Source organism: Pongo pygmaeus, chromosome 13, assembly GCF_028885625.2.
Source record: "Pongo pygmaeus isolate AG05252 chromosome 13, NHGRI_mPonPyg2-v2.0_pri, whole genome shotgun sequence".
Taxonomy (NCBI): Eukaryota; Metazoa; Chordata; class Mammalia; order Primates; family Hominidae; genus Pongo; species Pongo pygmaeus.
In genome coordinates this window covers 115,998,668-116,022,796 of record NC_072386.2, presented here as the reverse complement: position 1 = coordinate 116,022,796, position 24,129 = coordinate 115,998,668, and the positions used below count along the sequence as shown (strand labels likewise).

The 24,129-nt window shown below is 41.3% G+C and overlaps 1 protein-coding gene across 13 annotated transcripts in view; it reads right to left on the bottom strand.

The window, feature by feature from the left end:
• The window catches only part of GAPVD1 (GTPase activating protein and VPS9 domains 1), a 111,611-nt gene that overhangs the window by 7,026 nt on the left and 80,456 nt on the right, over positions 1-24,129 (bottom strand). For 4 of the 13 annotated variants that reach the window (XM_054502303.1, XM_054502306.1, XM_054502304.1 and 1 more), the window contains 11 exons: positions 22,704-22,784; positions 20,875-20,952; positions 20,374-20,744; positions 16,734-16,821; positions 15,696-15,776; positions 11,044-11,166; positions 8,467-8,596; positions 7,587-7,696; positions 7,117-7,276; positions 3,132-3,319; positions 2,103-2,316 (listed from right to left, as the gene is read on the bottom strand). In XM_054502303.1, the coding sequence (XP_054358278.1) occupies positions 2,103-2,316; positions 3,132-3,319; positions 7,117-7,276; positions 7,587-7,696; positions 8,467-8,596; positions 11,044-11,166; positions 15,696-15,776; positions 16,734-16,821; positions 20,374-20,744; positions 20,875-20,952; positions 22,704-22,784 (1,624 nt within the window). The remainder of the gene's footprint in view (positions 1-2,102; positions 2,317-3,131; positions 3,320-7,116; positions 7,277-7,586; positions 7,697-8,466; positions 8,597-11,043; positions 11,167-15,695; positions 15,777-16,733; positions 16,822-20,373; positions 20,745-20,874; positions 20,953-22,703; positions 22,785-24,129) is intronic. The other 9 variants (XM_054502308.1, XM_054502311.1, XM_054502310.2 and 6 more) reach the window with 3 other exon arrangements.

Genomic DNA, 24,129 nt, shown 5'->3' with positions numbered 1-24,129 from the left:
TGTTGTCCAGGTTGGAGTGCAGTGGCGTGATCTTGGCTCTCTGCAACCTCTGCCTCCTGGGTTCAAGCAATCCTCCTGCTTTAGTCTCCCAAGTAGCTGGCATGACAGGTGTGAGCCACCATGCCTGGCTAATTTTTGTATTTTTAGTAGAGACACGGTTTCACCATGTTGGCCAGGCTGGTCTCCAACTCCTGAACCTCAGGTGATCCACCTGCCTCGGCCTCCCAAAGTGATGGGATTACAGGCATACGCCACTGCGCCCAGCCAGGATTAACATTTTTAAACAGCTTTATTGAGATATAACTCACAAGCCATATAATTCCAGGCATTTTCTGGTATTCAAATACTTAACTGTTCATTCTCTCTCTCTCTCTCTTTTTTTTTTAGACAGAGTCTCACTCTGTTGCCTAGGCTGGAGTGCAGTGGCACGATCTCAGCTCACTGCAACCTCTGCCTCTTGTGTTCTAGTGATCCTCCCTATTCAGCCTCCTGAGCAGCTGGGACTATAGACGCAAGCCACCACACCCAGCTAATTTTTGTATTTTTAGTAGAGATGGGCTTTCACCATGTTGGCCAGGCTGGTCTTAAACTCCTGACCTCAGGTGATACACCTGCCTTGGCCTCCCAAAGTGCTGCGATTACAAGGGTGAGCCATGACGCCCGACCAACTGTTCATTCTTAATAAATATATAATGAGCACATATTAGAAGCCAACCACTGTGCCTGGTGCTGTTAGAATGGTTAATAAAAGCATTATTTCCTGGTCTCGCAGAGGGAATAAGCCAGTGTGGAGAGAACACTCATCAAAGGATCACACAAACTAGTGATTAAGAACAGGGGAGAGGCCAGGCATGGTGGCTCATGCCCTGTTATCCCAGCTCTTATCCCAGCACTTTGGGAGGCTGAAGCAGAAGGATCGCTTGAGTCTAGCAGTTTGAGACCAACCTGGGCAACACAACAAGACCTCGTCTCTACAAAAAATAAACAAGGCTGGGCGCAATGGCTCATGCCTGTAATCTCAGCACTTTGGGAGGCCAAGACAAGCGGATCATCTGAGGTCAGAAGTTCGATACCAGCCTGGCCAACACGGTGAAACCCCATCTCTACTAAAAATACAAAAAAATTAGCGGGGCATGGTGGCACATGCCTGTAGTCTCAGCTTCTTGGGAGGCTGAGGCAGGAGAATCGCTTAAGCCCAGGAGGCAGAGGCTGCAATGAGCTGAGATCACGCCACTGCACTCCAGCCTAGGCGACAGAGTGACACTCCGTCTAAATAAATAAATAAAAACAAAATCAGCCAGATGTCATGGTGTGCACCTATAGTACCAGCAATTTGGGAGGCCAAGGTAGGAGGATCACTTGTCACATGAGCCTGGGAGGTTGAGGCTTCAGTGAGCTGTGATCATGCCACTGCACTCCAGCCTGGGTGACAGGGCAAGACCCTGTCTCAAAAGAAAAGAAAAAGAAAAAAAGAACAGGGGAGAATTTTGTGCCCACAAGGAACATTTGGGAATGTCTGAAGACATTTGGTTGTCACAATTGGTGGGGTATTACTGGCATCTTGTGTGTAGAGGCCAGGGATGCTCCTAAAGATCCTATAATGCACAGGATAGCCTCCCACATCATCAACAATCTGGCCCCAAATGTTAGTAGGGCTGGGTTCAGAAACCATGACTCAAACAGATGTCAAATGGCAACTGTGGCAAGTGCTAAAGAAACGCAGAGGCCTGAGAGAGCCCTAACAGGATGTAACCTAGTCAGGAGAGGCTTCATCAGGGAAACGATACTTAAGTCAAGATCTGAAGCATAAGTAAGACTTAATCACAAGAAGGAAGGGAAGATTAGTTAAGGCAGAGTAAACAGCAGTGCTTTCCAAAGAGGCTATACCAATTTCTATTCCTTCCAGCTTGACTGCCCACATCCCTGAAAACTGGGTATTATCATTCTTTGTGATCATGTAACTCTGACAGGAGAAAAATGGTAACCAATGCATTTCCTTTTACAATCAGATACTAAGTTACACATACAGCTTGCCTAAAATATGGGCTACCTGGTAGATCCCTATGTAGTTCCACATAGGCACTCAACATAGAACTACTCACTGGTCGCGAAGTATGTCCCCATCCTGATTAGGGTAGAAGGCGAGCTTGAAAATCCGGTTCATCACGCTTCGCTCAATGGCCAGCTGTGCATCTTGAAGCTGTTCTTCACTCGCGTTTTGCCATATGACATCCTGGGCCATTGCACCATAAAGAAACTGCAGAAAATCTTCTACCTGAGCAGTTTTATCATCAGCTGCGGTGAGTTTCTGAAAGTCTCCAAAGCAAAATAATAATTTTTAAATAGTTTAATAAAAACTATCTAAATAATTTTAAAAAGGAAATCATAGAAATAATTTTAATCACTAGCTATGCAGACACCATGTTCTTAAAGCCAAAAGTGTTTCAGTGTAGTTTATTTTAGGACAATATGTAGCCATATAATTAAATCAGGAGAAAAAGTAAGAAATATGTCAAAGTTTAAGTGCAAGGAATTTGTTATAAAAATATGTTTCTAGGTCGGGCACAGGGGCTCACGCCTGTAATCCCAGCACTTTGGGAAGCCGAGGTGGGCGGATCACGAGGTCAGGAGATTGAGACCATTCTGGCCAACATGGTGAAAACCCATCTCGACTAAAAATACGAAAATTAGCTGGGTGTGGTGGCACATGCCTGTAATCCCAGCTACTTGGGAGGCTGAGGCAGGAGAATCCCTTGAACCAGGGAGACAGAGGTTGCAGTGAGCTGAGATCGTGCCACTGCACTCCAGCCTGGCGACAGAGCAAGACTCCGTCTCAAAAGTTTCTAAAAAAAAAAATGTTTGGTTTTTTCAAAAAAATGAGAAAATTTGTATAGATCCAAAAATTTACCAATGTCCCCAAATTTAAAAAGTAAGCTACAGATATTCAATCCAGGAGAAAAATACAATTTATTGGTTTGACATCAAAGTTTAATTTATTAAGATTCCATAAAATAATTGGGTATTTAAGGCATGCAGATACTTGAACAAACTAGCAAAACAAAACAGTATTTCTAAATCTTCCTAACAGTATTACAGGTGAAGAGATGCTTAAACTAAAGGTATTGAGATACCTTGAATGAATTCCCTGATCTTCTTTTCCTTGCTCTCAAGCAGTAATCTCACACAGACAGTGGTAAAGTATCGATTGGCCACTTCTTTGTCCCGCAAAACCCTCTGCAATAGCCTTTCCAGGTGAGCCTGTGTGGTCTGTAGTCCTTGTCGACAACGAGTGAGATAAGCAATATATGGGGCTCTTTTTCTAAAAGGAAAAATACTTTGCATGACATCAGATATATTCAGTGCATACTCTCTTTGAAGAATAAGCGTCCTAACTTTTCTTTAGAAAAATTACTGCACAGACTGGTTTTACAAAGTAGCATGTCTGTGCTCTCTTCAGTAGCACATATACAAAGTAGCATGTCAGGCTGCAGACATGGTAGAGACTGATCATGGTGCCAGCTGAAGAACAGACCCATTTTGCATTTTGTTTGGGACGATCTATGGGGCTGAAGACTTAGTTACCTAATTCACTAAATGTTACTAAGCCCCTCTGCATACTTGGTGTATTTTACACTGGAGCTATAGGACCTCATACTTAATAGGAAACTGACAGCTACAGATGACTAACAATAACAACAAATACAGGTTATATGTCACTAGGTCACAAACATCCCCCACCAATTACTTGCTTATAGTCTAAATATCACATTCACTAGAGTGCCCATTCCCTAAGCCTTGAAGCCTCCTCACTACCTAAGCATCTCAGTTACATTTTTCTCCATAATCATGAGCAGGGGACTGGCAGCAGAAAAAGCACAGCAATTCCTAAGGCTACTTACTTCTGCTTCTCTGGTCCAGGAAAGTAGGCTTTCCTATCATGACTAAAAAATGATATATGATATTCTAGTTGTCCTGGCCTCACAATATAGGCATACCTCTTTACCTGCTTTTGTGCAAAGCTGAAGTAAATTGCACTCTTCTATTTGGAACTGCTTATTTATAACTACATTTCCAGAGTAAATATCCAAATATGTTGCTTAGAAATTGATATGATTTGGCTGTGTTCCCCACCCAAATCTCATCTTGAATTTCCACATGTTGCGGGAGGGAGCCGGTAGAAGGGAATTGAATCATGGAGGCAGGTCTTTCCTGTGCTGTTCTCGTGATAGTAAGTCTCAAGAGATCTGATTGTTTCAAAAAGCGGAATTTCTCTGCACAAGCTCTCTTCTCTTGTCTGCTGCCATGTGAAATGTGCCTTTCACCTTCCGCCATAATTTTGAGGCCTCCCCAGCCACATGGAACTGTTAAGTCCAATTAAACCTCTTTCTTTTGTTAAATTGCCCAGTCTCAGGTATGTCTTTATCAGCAGCACGATAACAGACAAATACAGTAAACTGGTACCGAGAGTGGGGTACTGCTAAAAAGACACCCAAAAATGTGAAAGCAGCTTTGGAACTGGGTAACAGGCAGAGGATGGAACAGTTTGGAGGACTCAGAAGAAGACAGGAAAACGTGGGAAAGTTTGGAACTTCCTAGAGATTTGTTGAATGGCTTTGATGAAAATGCTGACAGTGATATGAACGATAAGGTCCAGGCTGAGGTGGAGATGAGGAACTTGTTGGGAACTGGTGCAAAGGTGACTCTTGTTATGTTTTAGCAAAGACACTGGTGGCATTTTGCCCTTGCCCTAGAGATTTGTCGAACTTTGAACTTGAGAGAGATGATTTAGAGTATCTGGCAGAAGAAACTTCTAAGCAGCAAAGCATTCAAGAGGTGACTTGGGTGCTATTAAAGGTATGCAGTTTTTTTTTTTTTTTTTCTTGAGATAGAGTTTCACTCTTGTTGCCCAGCCTGGAGTGCAGTGGCGTGATCTCAGCTTACTGTAACCTCCGCTTCCAGGTTCAAGCGATTCTCCTGTCTCAGCCTCCCAAGTAGCTAGGATTATAAGCACCCACCACCCAGCTAATTTTTTGTATTTTTAGTAGAGACAGGGTTTCACCATGTTGGCCAGGCTGGTCTCGAACTCCTGACCTCGGGTGATCCACCTGCCTTGGCCTCCCAAAGTGCTAGGATTGCAGGCATGAGCTACCGTGCCCGGCCAGCATACAGTTTTATAAGGGAAACAGAGCATAAGCGTTCAGAAACTTTGCAGCCTGACAATGCGATAGAAAACAAAATCCCATTTTCTGAGAAGAAATTCAAGCTGGCTATAGAAATTTGCATAAGTAATGAGGAGCTGAATATTAATCCCCAAGACAATGGGGAAAATGTCTCCAGGGCATGTCAGAGGTCTTCATGGCAGCCCCTCTCATCACAGGCCCAGAGGCCTAGGAGGAAAAATGGTTTCATGGGCCAGGCCCGGGGTCCCCATGCTGTGTGCAGCCTAGGGACTTGGTGCCCTGCCTTCCAGCCGCTCCAGCCATGGCTGAAAGGGACCAACACAGAGCTCAGGCTGTGGCTTCAGAGAGTGCAAGCCCCAAGCCTTGGCAACTTCCATGTGGTGTTGAGCCTGTGGGTGCACAGAAGTCAAGAATGGGGTTTGGGAACCTCCACCTAGATTTCAAAACATGCATGGAAACGCCTGGATGCCCAGACAGGAGTTTGCCGCAGGAGCAGGGTCCTCATAGGGAACCTCTGCAAGGGCAGTGCAGAAAGGAAATGTGGGGTCAGAGCCCCCACAAAGAGTCCCTACTGGGGCACTGCCTAGTAGAGCTGTGAGAAGAGGGCCACTGTCTTCCAGAATTCAGAATGGCAGATTCACTGACAGCTTGCACCATGCACCTAGAAAAGCCAGCAACTCCACACCAGCCCATGAAAGCAGCCAGGAAAGTGGCTATACCCTGCAAAGCCACAGGAGCGGAGCTGCGTAAGACCATGGGAACCCTGGCTGGGTGTGGTGGCTGACACTTGTAATCCCAGCACTTTGGGAGGCTGAGTTAGGTGGAACACTTGAGGTCAGGAGTTCAAGACCAGCCTGGCTAACATGGTGACACCCCAACTCTACTAAAAAATACAAAATTAGCCAGGCGTGGTGGCGCACGCCTGTAATCCCAGCTACTTGGGAGGCTGAGGCAGGGGAATTGCTTGAACCCAGGAGGCAGAGGTTGCAGTGAGCCGAGATCGCACCATTGCACTCCAGCCTGGCCAACAAGAGCGAAATTCCATCTTGGGGAAAAAAAAAAAGAAAGAAAGACCATGGGAATCCACCTCTTGCATCAGCGTGACCTGGATGTGAGACATGGAGTCAAAGGAGTTCATTTTGAAGCTTTAAGATTTGACTGCCCTGCTGGATTTCAGACTTGGATGGGGCCTGTAGCCCCTTTGTTTCTGCCAATTTTTCTCATTTGGAACAGCTGTATTTATCCAATGCCTGCACCTCCATTGTATCTAGGAAGTAACTAACTTGATTTTGATTTTACAGGTTCATAGGCAAAAAGGACTTGCCTTGTCTCAGATGAGACTTTTGACTGTGGACTTTTGAGTTAATGCTAAAATGAGTTAAGACTTTGGGAAACTGTTGGGAAGGCATGATTGGTTTTGAAATGTGAGGACATGAGTTAGAAGCAGCAAGGGGCAGAAAGATATGGTTTGGCTGTGTCCCCACCCAAATCTCATCTTGAATTCCCATGTGTTGTGGGAAGGACCCAGTGGGAGGTAATTGAATCAATGCGGACAGGTCTTTCCTGTGCTGTTCTCGTGATAGTGAATAAGTCTCACAAGATCTGATGGTTTTAAAAAAGGGGGGTTTCCCTGCACAAGCTCTCTTCTCTTGTCTGCTGCCATGTGAGATGTGCCTTTCACCTTCCGCCATGATTGTGAGGCCTCCCAGGCACATGGAACTGTAAGTCCAATAAACCTCTTTCTTTGGTAAATTGCCTAGTCTTGGGTATGTCTTCATCAGCAGCATGAGAACAGACTAACACAGAAATCTACATCCAGGAAAATATAGCCAAGCACTTTGTAGGAAGCCTAGATTCATTTCTGAAATAAGGATAAAAAAGAAAACACTTGCAGCTAACAACTAGGTTTAAAAGCTGAACAGGTGGGGTATATTACCTGTAGTCCTCAGCAATCGAAGCCAGCAGTTTCCTACAAGTCCTATTATCAAAACGGCACACACAGCGCATTGTTTCTTGAAGTTGAGCCATTAGATTCTTATCTTGTAAATTAATTGCTTCAGCTATTTGAACTTTTAAGAAGCATACAATTTCATTGTCTAAATAAAAGATACAAGAATTCTGTTATTATTGAGGATTTCCATGTGCTTCATTAAGCTAACTCTCAGCATTTGGGACGTCAATTCTGCTTTGTCATGTATCATTAGAACTAAGCTGTATTGCCACTCCCAATTAGAAAATACTTTAATAAACCATCAGTAATCAAAGTGCCCTTAAGTGACACTAATATAAACATATTAAGTTGAACCATATGGAATTGCTGTACAGCTTCAACAGCTGAATACTGGCAATTTCATATGGTGCAACCCACAAACATAGGAAAAATTAAACGATCCTGCAGCAATTTACCTTCTGGGTCTGTGTGGTCTGGTAAACCATTCCTTGTTGAATGGGTCAGCACTGGGAAGGCAACAGAGTCCGCAGAGCAAAGAGCAAGCCTCAGTTTCTTTTTCGCATCTCTGAAAAATGAGTAAATACATTAATTTCTTTATCCAGATATGGTCACATTTTACAAATACTTACTATATAAATTAATGTTACCTTAGGACTCAAATGTTTCAAATATTTTAAAGAAGATGATTCTTAACTGACACTCCACTTTAAAGAACAGGCTTTCTAATTACCCAAGGAGCCAGGTGTGCTCGGGCCAAGGACCATTCTTTAAAGCACCAGAATCAAACAACAAATCCTTTCTGACCTTTTTTCATACACTGAGTTCTATGACAGGTGCTATAAGAATCGGAAAAGCATATTATGGCAGAGTGGGAGGGACCACGGAAGTCAGAAGCCCCCAGTACCCAGATCTGGAATGCCTCCTGGCACATCTCTTTAGAAACGCTGATGCCACAAAATAAGCTCACTACCTGACAAGAAACCCTTTCTTCTTTTTTTTTTTTTTTCTTTTTCTTTTTTATAGAGACGGGATTTTGCTATGTTGCCCAAGCTGGTCTCCAACTCCTGGGCTCCAGAGATCCACCTGTCTCGGCCTCCTAAAGTGCTGGGATTACAGGCGTGAGCCACCACACCTAGCGAGTTTTTTAAATCCTTTAATTAACACCTTTGATACATAATATCTACAACTGAAACTAAGTCTTCTTAGTAAATAGCACTTCATTTTTCTGTCCCTGCTTTATACATTTATTGACTCAACACATCACTTGACTTGACGTGACTGCAATGGTGCTGAAAAGTCCAAACCCGAAAGTACCAAATCCTATAAAACAAATACCTGTAAGAGAAAGCTGAATCCTGCGGGTGGGCTGCTTGGCTCGCAGAGTCTGGGAGATCATCAGCCGAGATGTTCTGCAGTGCTTCGTCACGGGGAGAATCATGTGCACTTTCACCATCACCCATAACCTCTAAACAAAACCCACCCCCAAGAAATGGATAACCAGGTTCATTTGGAATATTATGGCACTAGTAGGTATTCAGAGCAACTCAAGAATAAATTACCATGGACTAACAATAAGAGTTCTCTGGAAAAAAAAGAAAGAAAAAACAAACTTCAAATACTTAACTGAATTATCAATAGCAACAATTATGTATCAAGAGACTAGTTGCTGAGAAGAGAGTGGTTTTACTTCTTATCCCAATACTAATGCAAAACAATGAACTAATGCAAAATAATGAAAGTCCACATTAACTTAATAAAGTGAACATCTTAGAATCACTGAACCAGAGAACTAAACGAGGCTTCAAAAATCATTTTATACCCTCATTTTATAGACATGGACTCCTGCCCAGTCAGAAAATGGCTTGCTCTAAATTCCTTGGTTGGCCAATGGCCAAGGTTGACTATGGGTTCAGGTCTCCTGATTCTCTCTACTGGAGGTCTTCCTGCTACACCCAAGAGTGAGTCAGGGGACCAAATCACACATGCAACAAGGTCAGATCTGTGGTTTCCAAAGTTGGTTTTATGTCTTAATCAAGAATATATAATACACGGCTGGGTGCGGTGCCTCACACCTGTAATCCCAGCACTTTGGGAGGCTTTGGTGGGTGGATCACATGAGGTCAGGAGTTCAAGACCAGCCTGACAAACATGGTGAAACCCTGTTTCTATGAAAAATACAAAAATCAGCCACGTGTGGTGGCACACACCTGTGGTACCAGCTACTCGGGAGGTCGAGGCAGGAGAGCTGCTTAAACCTGGGAGGTAGAGGTTGCAGTGAGCCAAGATTGCGCCACTGTACTCCAACCTGGGCCACAAAGTAAGACTCCATCTCAAAAAAAACCACACACACAAAAGAACATATAATACAATACATACATGTATACAATCAAAAAGAATAAAAAGTTTGGCCAGGCATGAGGCAGGAAGATCGCTTGAGCTCAGGATTTCAAGACCAGCCCGGGCAACACAGCGAGACCGCACCTCTACAAAAAAAAAAAAAATATATATATATATATATATAATAAATATATTGTGTTCATATATGAAAATATCCTTATTCTTCGGAAATAATTTCAAATGCTTCAGGAAAAAATATAGGGAGAGACCAGCCTGGGCAACACGGCGAAGCCCCGTCTCTACAAAAATATACAAAAGTTAGCTGGGCCATGCCTGTGGTCCCAGCTACTCAGGAAGCTGAGATGGGAGGATCACCTTAGCCTGGGAAGGTTGAGGCTGCAGCAGTAAACCATGATTGTGCCACTGCACTCCAGCCTGGGTGACATAGTGAGACTGTCTCACAAAAAAACAAAAACAAAAACAAAAAATATATATATATACACACACACACACTCTATATATATGGCGGGAATGTGGCAAAATGTCAAGAATTGATAAGTCTAGATAGAGGGTAGATGAACTTTCATTGTATTATTCTTTCAATTCTTCTGCTATTTGGAAACTATTAAAAATAAGAAAATACAGGAAGTTCTCCTTTCCACCCACTCTCCCTCTGGGGCTTCCTAGGAGTCTTCCTCAGAGCCAGCTCATGTTACCAGTTTGTTGGGAGATTCTTCCAGGAGATACTCTATGTGCATATAAGCATAAACACATATTTATGCAGTATACTATTTATGTTTTTTTTTTTTTTTGAGACAGGGTCTTGCTCTTTTGCCCAGACTGGAGTACAGTGGCGTCATCTCAGCTCACTGCAACCTCCGCCTCCTGGGATCAAGCGATTCTTATGCCTCAGCCATCTGAGGATTATAGGCATCTGCCACCACATGCAGCTAATTTTTTGTATTTTTGGTAGAGACAGGGTTTTGCCACGTTGGCCAGGCTGGTCTCAAACTCCTGGCCTCAAGTGATCTGCCCACCTTGGCCCCCCAAAGTGCTAGGATTGCAGGTGTGAGCCACCGTGCTCAGCCCCTATTTATGCTTTTATACACTTTTTCTCTTCATTTATCTTGGGGACTATATCTCATTTTTATGAAAGCTATTCAGTATTCTATTAGGAGGAAAACAGAATCCTTTAAAATAAGTACCAGGTGACAATGGATAACTTGTCCCTATTGGGACAAGTTGCTCCCACAGCTATATTGAGAGTGCGTAACTGGATAAAATTACAAAGCTGTAGACATTGAAAAAGAACCCCCTCCCAACTTCCTGTGGGCCAGTCACCCCAGATGCAAAGGAGGACAACTCTAAGGCATTTGAACATTCAGGGGTACCCAGGGCTAGTGGGAGAATCCAGAGAAGGACATCAATTTAAATATTTGTTTAGGCAGTCTGTAATTTTGAGGTAGTAAACTGATTCCCTTAGCTATTCTTTCTTTTAAAGGCCACTTAAATTCAGATTACCTTTATCACTATGATATAAAAGTTTACTACTCAAATCTCTGTCATGATTATCACCTGTACTTTCATAGTTTGCCATTGCTCCATCACTGGGGCTGGTCCGTTTAATGGCATTCCTGTATTTGTCCAGAATATCCTCAGCCACCTGAGCTTGTGCAATGAGTCTAGGGCTGGGATCATCTGCAAGGGAAACGAGAGTGAGAGAATTAGCCCCTTTGGTTTGTACCAACTCTGATGTTAGTATGACACCAGTAGCATAATCCCAAAGGCGGATTAGGAGGTAAGACTTAAAAAGAGCACATATCTCAATGTTAAGAGGCACCATGCAGCTGCCTACTCATCCCATTTCTAGGTCTGAGAGCCTTGCCAAAGCCGGAAATTGGGAAGAGTAGCTCCACCTTCTCATCATCACCAGAATGACAGTGTCAAAGTTCAGGGCAGACTGAATGGATGACGGATTTCTAAAGTGTTTGCACTCAAATCACCATTATCAGCAATTCATGCTAACAGAACTTCCAACAGTGCATTTTTACATGCAGACTTCATTTATTCAGACATCTCTATGCTGAAGGAGGAAAAAAAAACAACTATTCAAATTTAGACTTAAACCCCTTTAAATAATAACAAATGTCCTTTTCCACTCTTCCTTTATGAATCTCTCTCCACGCATTTGAAAACTAACAATATTCATATTCTATCTCACTAGATCTCACCATGACAGTGCTGCTGCTGGAATAGAGCACTTTTGTGCATGCAATGATGTCAGAGGCACTCCTAGAGAATCTAGACATTCTTGGGGAGTGCTGGAATTGTACCTGGGATGCACAGAGAAAAAACTTGTCACAATCACAAATGCAGCACTGTTTACTGACAGGACCACTACTCTGTCAAAATCAGCACATCAAAAATATTATCCTGGAATCTAAAATAGTAGTCAACTGGGTTGTTAAAGCAAGGGATTGCTATAGATCTACAGGACAAAGTTCCATAGTGAAACACAAACTCCTGGGTTAGACCTAGGCCAGACAGGTGACCATAAATGTTCACATTCTGGTAGAATCCCATTTTCTAAAAATTATAAAAACACATCAAAATCACTAGATTTTATATATATATATATATATACACACACACATGTATATATACATATACGTATTCTGTGTGTGTGTGTTCGTGTGTGTTTCCAGCAGCTAATAGCAGCTAACATTTATTGAGCACTTACGACATGCCAGGAACTGTGCTAAACACCTTAAAGAGATTATCTCAATTACTGATCAAACAACCTTACAGAGAAATGTTGTTATCATCCTCATTTTACAGAAAACAAAATCAAGACATAGACAGCTTAAGTAGCATGCTCATAGGCTCTTCTTTTGTTTTCATGAAACAAACACATGGTTTTCATGTCTCCGTGAAATTGTAGTAAACTGCAGTTGACCCTTGAACAACATGGGTTTGAACTGCACAGGTCCATTTATACACAGTTTTTTGCAATCAAATGCAGATTGAAGATACTGTATTAGGCTGGGCACGGTGGCTCACGCCTGTAATCCTAGCACTTTGGAGGCCGATGCGGGCAGATCACCCACGGTCAGGAGTTCGAGACCAGCCTGGCCAACATGGCGAAACCCCAACTCTACTAAAAATACAAAAATTAGCTGGACATGGTGGCGCATGCCTATAATCCCAGCTACTCGGGAGGCTGAAACAGAAGAATCGCTTGAACCCAGGAGACAGAGATTGCAGTGAGCTGAGATCGCGACACTGCACTCCATCCTGGGCAGCAGGGCAAGACTGTCTCAAAAAAAAAAAAAAAAAAAAGAGAGAGAGAAAAGAAAAAGAAAATACTGTATTTCACAGAGAGCTGTGAAACAAGCATATAGGGAAGGCCAACTTTTCACATACACAGTTTCCACAGGGCCAACTGCAGGACTCCAGTACACACGGATTAGGGTATGAGGTAGGGGGCAAGAGTCCCGGAACCAATTCCCTGAGTATGCTGAAGGACAATTGTATATAGACAGGATTTCCAAAGTAATTTAGTATTTTTGCTATAACAGTATTTGAATTCATAAGAGATTCTTAATAAAATCTGATATGTCTCCAAATGTAAACTGATAAAGCATTTATCATTACAGAATCTTGTTTTGAAGGGGAAGTACGTTTTGGCTACTGCCTTTTTTTTTTTTTTTAATAGAAACAAGGTCTTGCTCTGTCACCCAGGCTGGAGTGCAGTGGCACACAGCTTAATGTAACCTCAAACTCCTGGCCTCCAGCAATCCTCTCACTTTGGCCTCCCAAAAAGAGCTGGGATAATAGGCATGCCCCAGCTCACTCAGTTGGTTATTACTTTTCAGTGCTGTTGAGAGGTCTGAAAAAGGGACTATACATTATGGCCAAACACAGTGAAAGCCACAATGTTGCTTATAGTCTTTATTTCTATTAACACTGTTCTCAAAAATTTTACCCCCAGAGAATAATTAAACAAAAAATGCAATATATATAAATCTGTAATATTTTCATAATAAAAAATTGGGAACAATTTAAATAGCCATTAGTAAGAGAACTTTTACACTGCAGTAAAACCATGACAGATTATTTTATAGCTAATAAAAATGATATAAAACCCAACTATGTCTAGAAATTGGGGGAGGTTTTATAAAATAACTTGGTAAAAGAAGAATACAAAGTCACATGCATAATCTAATTCAGTCAAGAAAAAGCCATGTACAAATATGGAAAAAGATTATAGGCGATAACAGGAAAAGAACAGTAGTTAGGGTCACAGAATTATGAACAGACTGCTAGGAAATTTCCTCCTATAACATTTTTAAATTGGTTTAATGAAAACTTTCAATGAGTCATTTATAAGGACTGGGTAGAAATTTCTGAACCAGTAAGGAAGCTAACCTGCTTGAATCACAGCCAAAGAAAATAAATTACTTTATGAAAAAGACTTATTCTACTCTACTTAGCTTCTAGTTCCAGTATCAAGAACCAAGAAAAACATATTGCCTAAAGAGGATAAGTAAAATATAACTCCTTCAAACAAACAAATCATAATAATAATTTATAACTTCTTCAAAATTGTTGATTCAATATTTTAAAAACATGAGATGTCATTAAGAGTAATTCACTTTGTAAACTCTGGTGTTCTTCTAACATTAGGAACATGTCGTAAGCATACAGAAATACTTTGCCAAAAGGACAATGTCTTTCCAGCTCTTCCCAATCAGACTGGAAGGTCTTGAAGAGTCATATGTGATTTGACTTAATATCCACAACACTTAGTACAGTGCCTGGCATGAGTCACATGGTCAACAAGTATTTACTGATTGAATAGGACAGGCTTAGCTGCTCTCAGCAGGGAACTGTGACCTGTAAGCACATCTCCTGCTGTTCAAAACCCTTTATTCTGGGGAAATCACCATTTCAAATAAAGCAAGGACTTATATGCTAGGATATGGAAATACATATAAATATATGGAACTAACCATTAGAATAATAGGCATTAAAATGGGATTCTACCTGTAATGCTGAACTCTTTGATGAGGATGTGCTTATCCTATTATCTATCCCATTTTTAAATAAAATTGTTTAATGAAAAAAAATTTTCACTTTAACTTAGTAGGAAAACAATTCAAAATCAAAAAAAAGAGGTGAGAAATGAACTTCCCTCTAGACAGGGGTGTTCAATCTTTCAGCTTCCCTGGGCCACATTGGAAGAAGAAGGATTGTCTTGGGCCACACATAAAATACACTAACACTAATGATAGCTGATCAGCTTTAAAAAAAAAAAAAGGGGGGGGGGGGTGGTTCCTGCATAAATCTCATACTGTTTTAAGGAAGTTTACGAATTTGTGTTGGGCTGCATTCAAAGCTGTCCTGCTGTCTTGGGCTGCCTGTGGTCTGCGGTCCGTGGGTTGAACAAACTTGCTCAAGATGCTCTATAGCCACTGGAAACAATACACAGCTATCAAACCCAAGGCTGGGTCATTAACACTACTCTCAAACTCTCCTTTTAGGGTGCTCATTCATAATGTGCCAAAAAGCAGCTGCAGAAATACAAACGCTTAATCAGATAAAAACCCAACCCCCAGCTGTATTTTCCTTGGGTCAGATGGCAATGTTAAAATGGTTCAAGCTGTAAAAAATTAGTAAAGTTTTTAAAACTTTCATTATAATGGTTGGCATTTATGATACTGTTTGAACAAACACTTTATCACAAAAAAGGAAACGATTAGGTAAAACAGAATTTCACTGTGATCCTGAATAATCAAGAACAAACTGTAGACGAAAATAACTGTAGAATTCTACGATCAATGTTAGAGAAATCTATTCAATCAATGGTCCAAAGATACAGCATGCACAGCACCAAAACTGTCACCACACTTTCCTAAAAGGCACTGTGTGTCATCATCCCACTAGATGTCGAGTTGTAGGGTATGCCTAGAGGCTCAGGATCAGGGGCCTCATCATAAACGGAGTTATGATAATGAGGATGATGATGGTGGTGGCAGTCTGCAGGAAGAGCACACAGGTTTACTGTGGCCACCAACTGGAAACCACAGAGCTATGAAGAACATACTCCCCACTGTACACACAGACACACTCTTCTAAAAAGGCAACGCTTATGGCACCCAAGAAAAAGTGTTATGAAATATGTGCTCTGGGAATGAAGGAGCCAGGAAGTCCATGGGTCTACAAACCTGTGAGTGTTGAGAATCTGTCAGGCCCCAGATCATCTTTGTCTTTTTCTTGTTTTTCTTTCTTTCTAAATGGTATAGGAGCTGGAAATTAAATAAAGTCAGTAGTGTGACATATAACATACTGCACTACTCGGAAGTTAACTGGTGTGCCAACATTTCTAAGTGAAAGGAGGCTGAAAAGTTTAAAAGCTAAGAAATTCCAAGTGTTGACTGATAACTGTCCTTAAAATAGTAATGAAGGTTTTTAAAGGAGCTTTCAGAACCTGCTTTGGAGTCATCTGTCATAGGAAGAATAATTTAACAGGAATCCATTGGGACTAAAATCAAAACCACTGACTCTTAACCTCTGCTCAAAAACAACACATTCAAAACTCCTAGCTTCATTCTCTCCTCCTCATCAAGCGCTTGAGTATGGCGTGAAAGCAGCTCTCCCCAGAGTTCCTGAGTGCCACCGTGCTGAGAAGAGGCCTTTGGAAGAAGTTTCTAGCTTTACTCCTGGATGATCTCTTCTTTCAGGAAGAGATGTTTTTGCCAACTCAAATGATGCCAGGCTGTTCACCAAAAAAGTAAACAATTTTATACAGCTACCTTCCAAAATAAACACTCACTGATATTTACAGTATAAACATTCTCAATGAACATAGACATAAAAAGCTTCAACTTATTCCAGGAATGTAAAGGATGAGTTTTCAATGTTTAATTACCAATAACGTCCCATTTTCCTGCAATAATTAACAGCAATATATATGTCAGAAGTCCTCTATATGTTTAACTTCAACGGTATAGGATATTTAAACAATAGTGACAGGCATGACTTCCATTTATGAAACCACTATCACTTCCTGCAAAGAACAAGAACATTTCTAAAGCTCTGCCTTAGCATTCATCTGAGTGGAACCACTTTCTACACCCTCAAAGTAGCTAGAAACTTAAGCCCAGCAAGTCTTACAGAGGAGTTGAGATATTGGCTCTCTGAAAGAGATTCTGGGGCTTCGCTTCTTATTGCTAATACAGCATTCTAATATTTTATAAAATTACCTTTAGGCATGGCTGAAACAAAACGTTTTCTCCACCAAGGTCTGTTCCTGTCTGATTTCTCATCATCGCTATCTTTGCGTTCTTCAGTCTGTAGAAAAAGTTGGAGGCTTTATTTGGAGTTGGATAGCAGGATAAATTACTAAGAAAAGGATTTCTTTTTGTTTGTTTTTGTTTTGTTTTGAGATAGGATCTCATTCTGTTGCCAGGCTGGAGTGCAGTAGCACAATCACATCTCACTGCAGCCTCGACTTCCCTGGCTCAAGCAATCCTCCCCATATCAGCCTCCCAAGTAGCTAGGACCACAGGTGTACACACCACCATGCCCAGCTAATTTTTTATTTTTATTTTGTAGAGACAGGGTCTTACTATGTTGCTCAGGCTAAAAAGGATTTAAGTAAGTTTGTGAAATAAGAAAGTCAGTCTTGTTTGCCTTAAGGCACAACTCTTATTGCCACGTAGGTGACTTCTGGAGCACGGTAGTTTACCTTTTCAGCACCACTGTCATCTGCTTGAGGGTAGGCACTATCTCATTACTGTTAATAAACTGAAGCCTTAATACAGAGCCTAGTATAGACTAGGCACTCAATAAATACTTATGAAAAAAGTAAATGCAGTACAAATAAACTCCAGAAAGGCAGTAGAGATGGTAGCAGTAGTATTAATAATAATAAAACCAAGTGTGTACTATGTGCCAAACGCTGAGCATAGTAAGGATATGTATCATCTCATTTAATCTTTACAGTAACCTCAGAGATAGGTCCTATATTCGGCCTTTTTTATTGGTAAAAAATATGAGACTAAAAAAAGGTTACCTCCCCCTCTTCCTCAAAGTTACACAGCCTATATGTGGCACAGCTGAGGACTCAAACCTAGACCTAAGCAACTTCAAAGTTCATGTTTTGATCACCAATTATATTATCATTAAAACATGCCAAAGGAGCTGGGCGCAGTGGCTCACGTCTGTAATCCCAGCACTTTGGAAGGCCGAGGTGGGTGGATCACCTTAAGTCAGGAGCTCAAGAACAGCCTGGCCAACATGGTGAAACCCCGTCTCCACTAAAAATACAAAAATTAGCCGGGCGTGGTGGTGCTCGCCTATAATCCCAGCAACTTGGGAGGCTGAGGCAAGAGAATCACTTGAACCTGGGAGGCGGAGGTTGCGGTGACCCGAGATCACAACACTGCACTCCACCCTGGGCAACAGAGTGAGATTCCATCTCAAAAACAAACAAACAAAAAACATGCCAAAGGACAGGGACTGTAATTCCTTTAATAGCCTATGATGTGACCATGGACAAATCACTTAATTTCCATTTTCATCTACATACCTGGGATAAAGAATTATCAGAACCCTAGCAGAGAGATGAGGGCATCTGTGCCAGGGAAGAGTTAATTTAACAGTGGGGATGAGAAATTGAATACATACAGGAGAACTGATGGAATAAATATGCACATGAAGAATAGTGAAAGTAGATTTCTCACTGTTGGAGAAATGAGTTACAAATTTGGAAAGGAAGAAAGATGAAACAAACTGTTGTGTTTGGACTAGAATTGAATGTGTCAGTGTAAGTTCATGGTCTTATTTATGGAGAAAGGTAGATAAATGAAATACACAGGTAAATGTGTAACACACACACTTCCTAGCTCTATTCACTGAGTAGTTCTGGGAGCAGCAACACTCCTACAGCAAATAAACACTGTATCCAGATCTCAATTTCCAAAAGAGCATTTTTCATTAAAAGAAATAAGGGTACTTGGAGAAAGAGCTAACTAGGACAAAGTACAGTATCCGCCTGTAACATCTTTTGCCAGAAAGTAAAGATATGCTCAAAGAATAATAGCAGTGCACCAAAAGAACTCAGGAGCCAGCCTGAAGGGGCTCTCACTGGCCCAATTAGGGACAACTGGGCTTCAAAATAAGTAATAGTGACAAACCCTAACCAAGACAGAAAACCGGGCCAGGCACTGTGGGTGGCTCACGCCTGTAATCCCAACACTTGGGAGGCTGGGGTGGAAGGACTGTTTGAGCCCAAGAGTTCAAGATAAGCACCTGGGCAACATAGTGAGTCCTCATCTCTACAAAAACAAACAAACAAAAAAATTAGCCAGGCATGTGGTACATGCCTATACTCCCAGCTACTTGGGAGGCCGAAGCGGGAGGATTGCCTGAGCCTGGGAGTTTAAGGCTGCAATGAGCAGTGTTGGCACTACTGCACTCCAGCATGGGTGATAAAACAAGACCTTATCTAAAACAAACAAACAAACAACAACAACAAAAATATATATATATATATACACACACACACAAATTTTTTTAAAAGAAAACCATGAGACCACAGATATAATAAGTAGGTAAGTTAAAAATTTGGAGAACAGGATAGTTACATATTTTTAAAGTACCCTCTCCCCCCAATACTTATTAATTATAAAGGGAAAAGAGTAACTTTACAGTGGCAAAGCCTGGAAGACAACATTTCCTCAAATTATCCAAATGAACACTGTAGAAATGGGACAAATTAAAACTGTGCTACCTGACAAAGTGCAATGAAAAAAAGTGTCATTTCAGTGATACTCCTGCCAAAGATGAATAACCTCAGTCTAATCACAAGAAAACATCAAACAAACCTAACCTGAGGAACATTCGAGAAAACAAATGGCCTGTAAATTTCAAGAGTGTCCAGGTCATATGAGTCAAGAAAAAACTGAGGAACTGTTCTAGACTGAAGGAGACTAAAAAGGCATGACAACTAAAAGCAGTCTGTGATTCTGAATAGAATCTTTTTACTATAAAAAATGTTACAGGGACAACTGGGACACATGAATGGGGTGTGATAAGTAACTGGTAGTAATGTATCAATGTTCATCTGCTGAAGCTGATGGTTTTACCATGAGGTGTAGGAGAATCTGCTTGTTTGTAGGAAACTTACACTGAAGTGTTTAGGGGTACTGGAGCATCAGGTTGGCAACTTGCTCGCAAATGGGGAGAAGTGTTCTTTTATTGTACTTCCAACTTGTTTGTAACTTTATAATTGTTTAAAATAAAAAATACTCATGGGGCCAGGTGCGGTGGCTCATGCCTGTAATCCCAGCAACTCTGGGAGGCCAAGGCAGGCGGATCACGAGGTCAGGAGATCAAAACCATCCTGGCCAACATGGTGAAACCCCGTCTCTACTAAAATGCAAAAAATTAGCCGGGCGTGGTGGCGCATGCCTGTAGTCCCACCTACTCAGGAGGCTGAGGCAGAGGAATCACTTGAACCCGGGAGGCAGAGGTGGCAGTAAGCCAAGATTGCGCCACTGTACTCCAGCCTGGGCGACAGAGTGTGACTCCATCTCAAAAAAAACAAAAAACAACTCATCTAACATCTCAGAGGGATATTGTAAGGTTTAAATAAAATCAGATACAAAATTGCTTGGAGAAGCTAAAAGTGTCATAAAAATGCAAGATAGTATCACTACAAAACCAAAGTTGTACAGGTTTCCTGTGGTTATGGCTGTGGGCACACAGATTCACAAATCATCTTTAATCATGACTACTCTCTATCTGTAATCCTAGATTTATATATTCCTTGTTAATTTCAGGTATCAAGAGAACTAGGCAGGCAGAACATAATTCTTTTTCACGGCCTATGTCCCATACCTCTCCTCTTGAGGAGTCCTTACTCGGGGATGAAGATGATGAATGAGGTGCAGCCACCAAAGAAGTAGCACCAATGGCTGCAGCTGGAGGGAGTTCTCGCTCTTCATTTCCTGGACGCCGGTTCCAGCTGGGGTCACTCATGGGTCTCCGGACAGAAGATACTATATCAGAGCTCCTGCTTCGAACTAGTCTCTCAGGGTAAGAATGCCTTTGCTTGAATGCCTCCATTTCAGCTGGAGTTAAAACGTGGGAACCAAAGTTTGGCAACCTGGCCTCATTTCCTCCCACAGCTCCTTCCAGGATTGGGGGATCTGGTGGTGGATGCGATGGCCTAGCATAGTGAACCTTTGGCCTTACCACAGCGGAAGCCCCTGCAACACAGGGGAAAAAAAAAGTTTTGTTAACTGAGACACAACATATCTAACAAAGGCATTAACAAGGGGATTTGGTTTCCTCCTCCTGTCTATGACTTAAGTGAAAAAGTTCATTTCACTGGTTTACCTTCATGTGAAGACAGTGGATCAAACATGGCCAGCAGAGACTCTGATTGAGAAGGAGGAGAGGTCAACTGGTGGGCACCTAAAACAGGAGGGAAACTGTGAGACCAAGCCAGAACTCAGGACAGACAGTCTCAACACAGTTTAAAGGGTTTTAAGTATTCTTTGACGGTTCCTTTTTTGATCCATTAGAACTTGAGAGGCATATCAGAAAAAAAAAATCAAATTACGATTACTTCCAATTCATTTTCTGTTTTTATGAGTATCTTCATACACAGATTTTCTTTACATTTAAGTGGTCTGGCATCTACATGCCTGTTACTTCTAATGGCCAAATGCTAGTATAGTTCATGCAAAGAGAACAAAGCCGGAAGACCTAAACCATCAATGTTTTCAGAATGTCACAGCTTCCCTGAGCCTCACCTTCCCCTCACCTGAAAATATAGGGGGCAGGCCAGGTGTAGGGGCTCATGCCTTTAATCCATGTGCTTTGGGAGGCCACGGAGGGAGGACCGCTTGAGCCCAGGAGTTCAAGACCAGTCTGGGCAAGATGGTGAGACCTGGTCTCTACAAAAATTTACAAGAACTAAAAATTAAAAAATAAATAAATAAATCATAAACATAGGGGCAACACTCTGTACAAACAGGGTACAAATAAAAGGCTGTAAATCTTGAAGTTCTAACACTGCTCTCAGCAAATAACTCTAAAATAGATAAGTATGCAGAGGATGGAAATTTCAAACATAAAAAAATTATTAATCCAAATGTTTTTAGTCTGAAGCTATTTTTTGCTTTTTTTTTGGTCTGAAGCTATATCTTTTGATAATGAATGAGAGTATTATTATGCCTTTTGATTTTTACTTTTGTTCTATAGTTAGATAATTATAAAAGATAGACTAAAACAGCAGCTCTCAAATTTTGGTCTCAGGCCTTTTTTTTTTTTTGGAGACAGGGTCTCGCTCTGTCACCCTGGCTGGAGTGCAGTGGTGCAAACACAGCTCACTGCAGCCTCAACCTCTTGGGCTCGAGTGATCCTCCTGCCTTAGCCTCCCAAATAGCTGTGAGTACACCATACCCAGCTAATTTTTATGTTATTTTTTGTAGAGACAGGGTCTCACCATGTTGCCCAGGCTGGTCTTGAATTCCTAGGCTCAAGCACTCCTCCCACCTCTGCCTCTCAAAGTGCTGGGATTACAGGCATGAGCTACCATGCCTGGCCAAGATATCTTTACAACTTAAAAAATTACTGACCCTAATAGCTTTTGTTTATGGTGGTTATATCTATCGATATTCTATATTAGAAATTAAAACTGAAGTTTAAATATGTATTAATTCATTTAAATATGCCCATTAAATGGTAATACAAGAGAGTCTCTCTGAACCTACTCTGGTTTGGACCTACTCTGGTCCATTTTTTTTGTTTTTTTTGAGACAGAGTGGAGTGCAGTGGTGTGATCTCAGCTCACTGCAACCTCCACCTCCTGGGTTCAAGCAATTCTCCTGCCTCAGCCTCCCGAGTAGCTGGCATTACAGGCACACGCCACCATACCCAGCTAATTTTCTGTATTTTTAGTAGACATGGGGTTTCACCATGTTGGCCAGGATAGTCTCGATCTCCTGACCTCGTAATCCACCTGACTCGGCCTCCCAAAGTGCTGGGATTACAGGCGTGAGCCACCATGCCCAGCCCCATTTTTTTAAAAAAAGAAAAAATTTTAATGGTAACAAAAATAAGCATTTAAAAAAATAATAATAATAATAACTATTATTTTCCAAAATAAAAAATGAAGAGAATGACACATTTTTTGCAAGTATCTTTAATGTACAGCTTACTAGAAGACAGCTGGATTCTCATGTCTGCTTCTGCTTCAATGTGTTGAAAATGTTGTTTTGGCTGAAGTATATAAAGAAAATCTGGCCTCACACGGACATGTAGTTGGAAAAGGAACAATATGTTAGCAGCCTTTTCAGAAAATTGTGGATATTATTCTTTGATACTCTACCACATCTTGAGAAGTATAGTTTTTTAAAAGATAGCTACAAGGTAGAATTTCAAACCAAATCAATGAACTTTTTGTCCTCTGTTAAATTCACATTTTTCATATCACCACCAATCTCACCAGAAAAGTCTTTAAACAACAGAAAGCTGTCAAACTCATGCAGGTAGACACACGTTTCCAAAATTCTAATTTTTGTCCGAAAGTTTGAATCTCATCACTGGCAACAAACTCTACTCTATTAGTTGCTTGTCTAAGTAACAGGATCATTTTGTTAATTTTTTTTTTTTTTTTTAAAGATGGGACCACAGGCATGCGCCACCACACCTGGCTAATATTTTTATTTTTTTATTTTTGTAGAGACGAGGTCTCACCATGTTGCCCAGGATGGTGTCAAACTCCTGGGCTCAAGGAATCCTCCAGCCTCAGCCTCCCAAAGTGCTGGGATTACAGGTGTGAGCCAACGCGCCTGGCCACACTTTGTTAATTTTTGAGATGTCTGCCAAATACCCAACTGCATATTCATAAGAAATACAGTTTATCTGTCATTCTTTCAAGTAAAAATAATATTTCATGAAAAACAAAATAAAAATAAGGGGAAACATTAGCTAGTTCAGCTAACAACTCAAATAATCACATAAGTGCTTCTTGAGACATCACATCATATCTCAGAATGCGGTGAAAATGCAATATGAGTGCTTCCTATTTCTTCACACAGAATATTAAAAAGGTGTATACTCAAGGGTTGAGATGTGATTAAGTAACTTTTATTCCTTCATCAAAGACATTCCTAAGTAAAACTTTTTTTTTTTTTTTTTTTTTAAACTGTGAGTAAAGAATACAGTGTGGTGCCCTTGCATCCTGCTAGGGCCCCAGCAAATTTTATCCACTTTCCCTATGCACCATAAGTACAAATGTCGACACAGTGAAAATGGACAATAACTTTGATTTTTATGAAAACAGTTGTGACTTCATCTACCCTCCTCCCTCAAAGGGTCTTAGGACCTCAGTGGTCCATGGAGACCATGCTTTGAGACTGCTGGTTTAGAACAGTGGTTCTTGATTGGTGGCTATTTTGCCCCCCAAGAAATCATTTGGCAATGTCTAGAGACATTTTTGGTTGTCGCAACCCCAGGGGGTAAAGGGCATATGCTACTGGTAGGGGCCAGAGATGCTTAAACCTCCTAAAATGCACAGGACAGGCCCCCACAACAAAGAACTTCCCAGCCCAAAATGTCAATAGCGTTAAGGTTAAAAAACCC